At 42.9% G+C, this 2,791-nt stretch overlaps 1 protein-coding gene across 2 annotated transcripts in view; it reads left to right on the plus strand.

Annotated features, from left to right (window-relative positions):
- The window catches only part of UCKL1 (uridine-cytidine kinase 1 like 1), a 44,362-nt gene that overhangs the window by 6,521 nt on the left and 35,050 nt on the right, over positions 1-2,791 (plus strand). For both annotated transcript variants that reach the window (XM_029285468.1, XM_029285454.1), the window contains exons 2-3: positions 1,283-1,467; positions 1,808-1,914. In XM_029285468.1, the coding sequence (XP_029141301.1) occupies positions 1,283-1,467; positions 1,808-1,914 (292 nt within the window). The remainder of the gene's footprint in view (positions 1-1,282; positions 1,468-1,807; positions 1,915-2,791) is intronic.

Raw genomic sequence — 2,791 nt, forward strand, 5'->3', positions numbered from 1 at the left:
TTTTTTGCCAGTGTTTGGGGTTTTTTGGGGGGCAGTTTAAGGTGAAAAATTGCCCATTTGGAAGAATGGGTTCGGATGTATGACTGTGTGATGCGCTTAACCAATCTCGTGACTTTCAGAAAAATGGTGGTAAAATTGGGTCCAGTCAGATGGGTCCAGCCTCGACTTAACAACGGTCACCATGTCAAGAGTGAAAACCTGGCAGCTAGGTGTCTTATTGTTTTCATCTTGTCATCCAGTTTTGGTCACCACGATGTAAAAACATGTTGAGACTCTAGAAAGAGTACAGAGAAGAGCAACAAAGATGATTAGGGGACTGGAGGCTAAAACGTATAAGGAACTTGGGTATGTCTAGTTTAATGAAGAGAAGGACGAGGGGGGACAGTATCTCAGGGGCTGCCCCAAAGAAGAGGGAGTCAAGCTATTGTCCAAAGCGCCTGAAGGCAGGACAAGAAGCAACGGATGGAAACTCATCAAGGAGAGAAACAACCTAGAGCTAAGGAGAAACTTCCTGACAGTTAGAACAATTAACCAGTGGAACAACTTGCCTCCAGAAGTGGTGAATGCTCCAACACTGGAAGTTTTTAAGAAGAGACTGGACGGCCATTTGTCTGAAATGGTATAGGGTTACCTGCCTGAGCAGGGGGTTGGACTTGATGACCTCCAAGGTCCCTTCCAACTTTATTATTATTATTATTATTATTATTATTATTATTATTATTATTATTATTATTATTATTATTAGAATAGGGGGGAGATGAGGCTGCAGTTCTGGAGATGTTTGTTGAGGAAAAAGATCTATGGAAACTTTTCAAGCACATTCTAACAGCTGTGAAGAAGATAGCAGACGGTTCTCAAAACAGGAGGGTGTTTACATGAGCTACGTAGACATCTGGGAGATTTGAGACCGGTTTGAGACCAAGGAGTCCTTATTGGCTTTGACCTCTTTGCCTGAAACACCTGAGGGCAGGACAAGAAGCAGCAGATGGAAACTAAACAGGAGACTAGAAACTAGAACTGAGGAGAAATTTCCTGACAGTGAGGACAATTCACCAGTGGAACTACCTGCCTCCAGAAGTTGTGAATGCTCCAACATTGGAGGTGGTTTTCTTTTAGAAGAGATGGGACAGCTATTTGTCTGGAATGGTAGTATAGGATTTCCTGCTTGAGTAGGGGGTTGGACTAGAAGACCTCCAAGGTCCCTCCCAACTCGATTATTCTGCCTGGTGGCGATCAGGAACTGATCTCTCTCTCTCTCTCTCCTCCCTTGTAGCAACAACAGTGTCGACACCTTGGACCGGCTGCTGCCCACAATTATCGGAACCAAGTCCCCCCGGAAGCGCACCACCAGCCAGTCTAAATCGGAGCCCCCCCTTCTGCGTACCAGTAAAAGGACCATCTACACTGCGGGCCGACCCCCCTGGTACAACGAACATGGCACCCAGTCAAAAGAGGCCTTTGTTATCGGTAAGGGGTGCCGCATTGGATCTGAGGGGGGCAGTTTGGCAGTTAAGCCCCGATCCCTATGACTAAAGCAGAGACGGGCAACGATGACCAGCTGGCAACCTGTGGGACTTCAACTCCCAGAATTCCTGAGCCGGCATAGCCGGCTCAGGAATTCTGGGAGCTGAAGTCCACAGGTCATAAAGTCGCCATAGTTTCCCACCCCTGAATTAAAGCACGGGCCAGCCAAGAAATTCAAGGCAAGGTTTACAGGTTGGAAGTCTCCCTTTTTAGTGGGGTTGATCTGAGCCTAACTTGCAAGACTGTGGTCAACATTCTGCCTTGGGCTTCGCTCTCTCTCCAGGTCTGGGTGGGGGCAGCGCTTCCGGGAAAACCACAGTGGCCAGGATGATCATTGAGGCGTTGGACGTGCCATGGGTGGTGCTGCTCTCCATGGACTCCTTTTATAAGGTGAGAAGAGCTACAGAGATGCTCCGGAGTTGGAAAATCCAGGCAGGCAGAATGACAGGGCTAGTGGTGAGAGCCCGCCCCTTCGACAATTCAGGTGTGGGTAATGAGGAAATATAGGAACGGAATGGAATGGAATAGAATAGACAGATTATAGAATAGAATAGAATAGAATAGAATAGAATAGAATAGAATAGAATAGAATAGAATAGAATAGAATAGAATAGAATAGAATAGATTGTAGAATGGAATGGAATGGGAATGGAATGGAATAGACAGATTATAGAATAGAATAGAATAGAATAGAATAGAATAGATTGTAGAATGGAATGGAATGGGAATGGAATGGAATGAGAATAGAAGGTAGAATAGAATAGATTGTAGAATGGAATGGAATAGAATGGAATAGAATGGAATAGAATGGAATAGAATGGAATGAGAATAGAAGATGGAATAGAGTAGAGTAGAGTAGACAGATTGTAGAATAGAATAGAATAGAATGTAGAATGGAATGGAATGGAATGAGAATAGAAGATGGAATAGAATATAATAGAATAGATTGTGGAATGGAATGGAATGGAATGGAATGAGAATAGAAGATGGAATAGAGTAGAGTAGAGTAGAGTAGAGTAGACAGATTGTAGAATAGAATAGAATAGAAAATATGGAATGGAATGGAATATGGAATGGAATATGGAATGGAATATGGAATGGAATAGAATGAGAATAGAAGATGGAATAGAATAGAATAGAATAGAATAGAATAGAATAGAATAGAATAGAATAGAATAGAATAGAATAGAATAGAAAATATGGAATGGAATGGAATATGGAATGGAATATGGAATAGAATGGAATGAGAATAGAAGATGGAATAGAA

This window comes from Protobothrops mucrosquamatus, unplaced genomic scaffold, assembly GCF_001527695.2.
Source record: "Protobothrops mucrosquamatus isolate PMUCROS unplaced genomic scaffold, P.Mucros_1.0 scaffold_11, whole genome shotgun sequence".
Taxonomy (NCBI): domain Eukaryota; kingdom Metazoa; phylum Chordata; class Lepidosauria; order Squamata; family Viperidae; genus Protobothrops; species Protobothrops mucrosquamatus.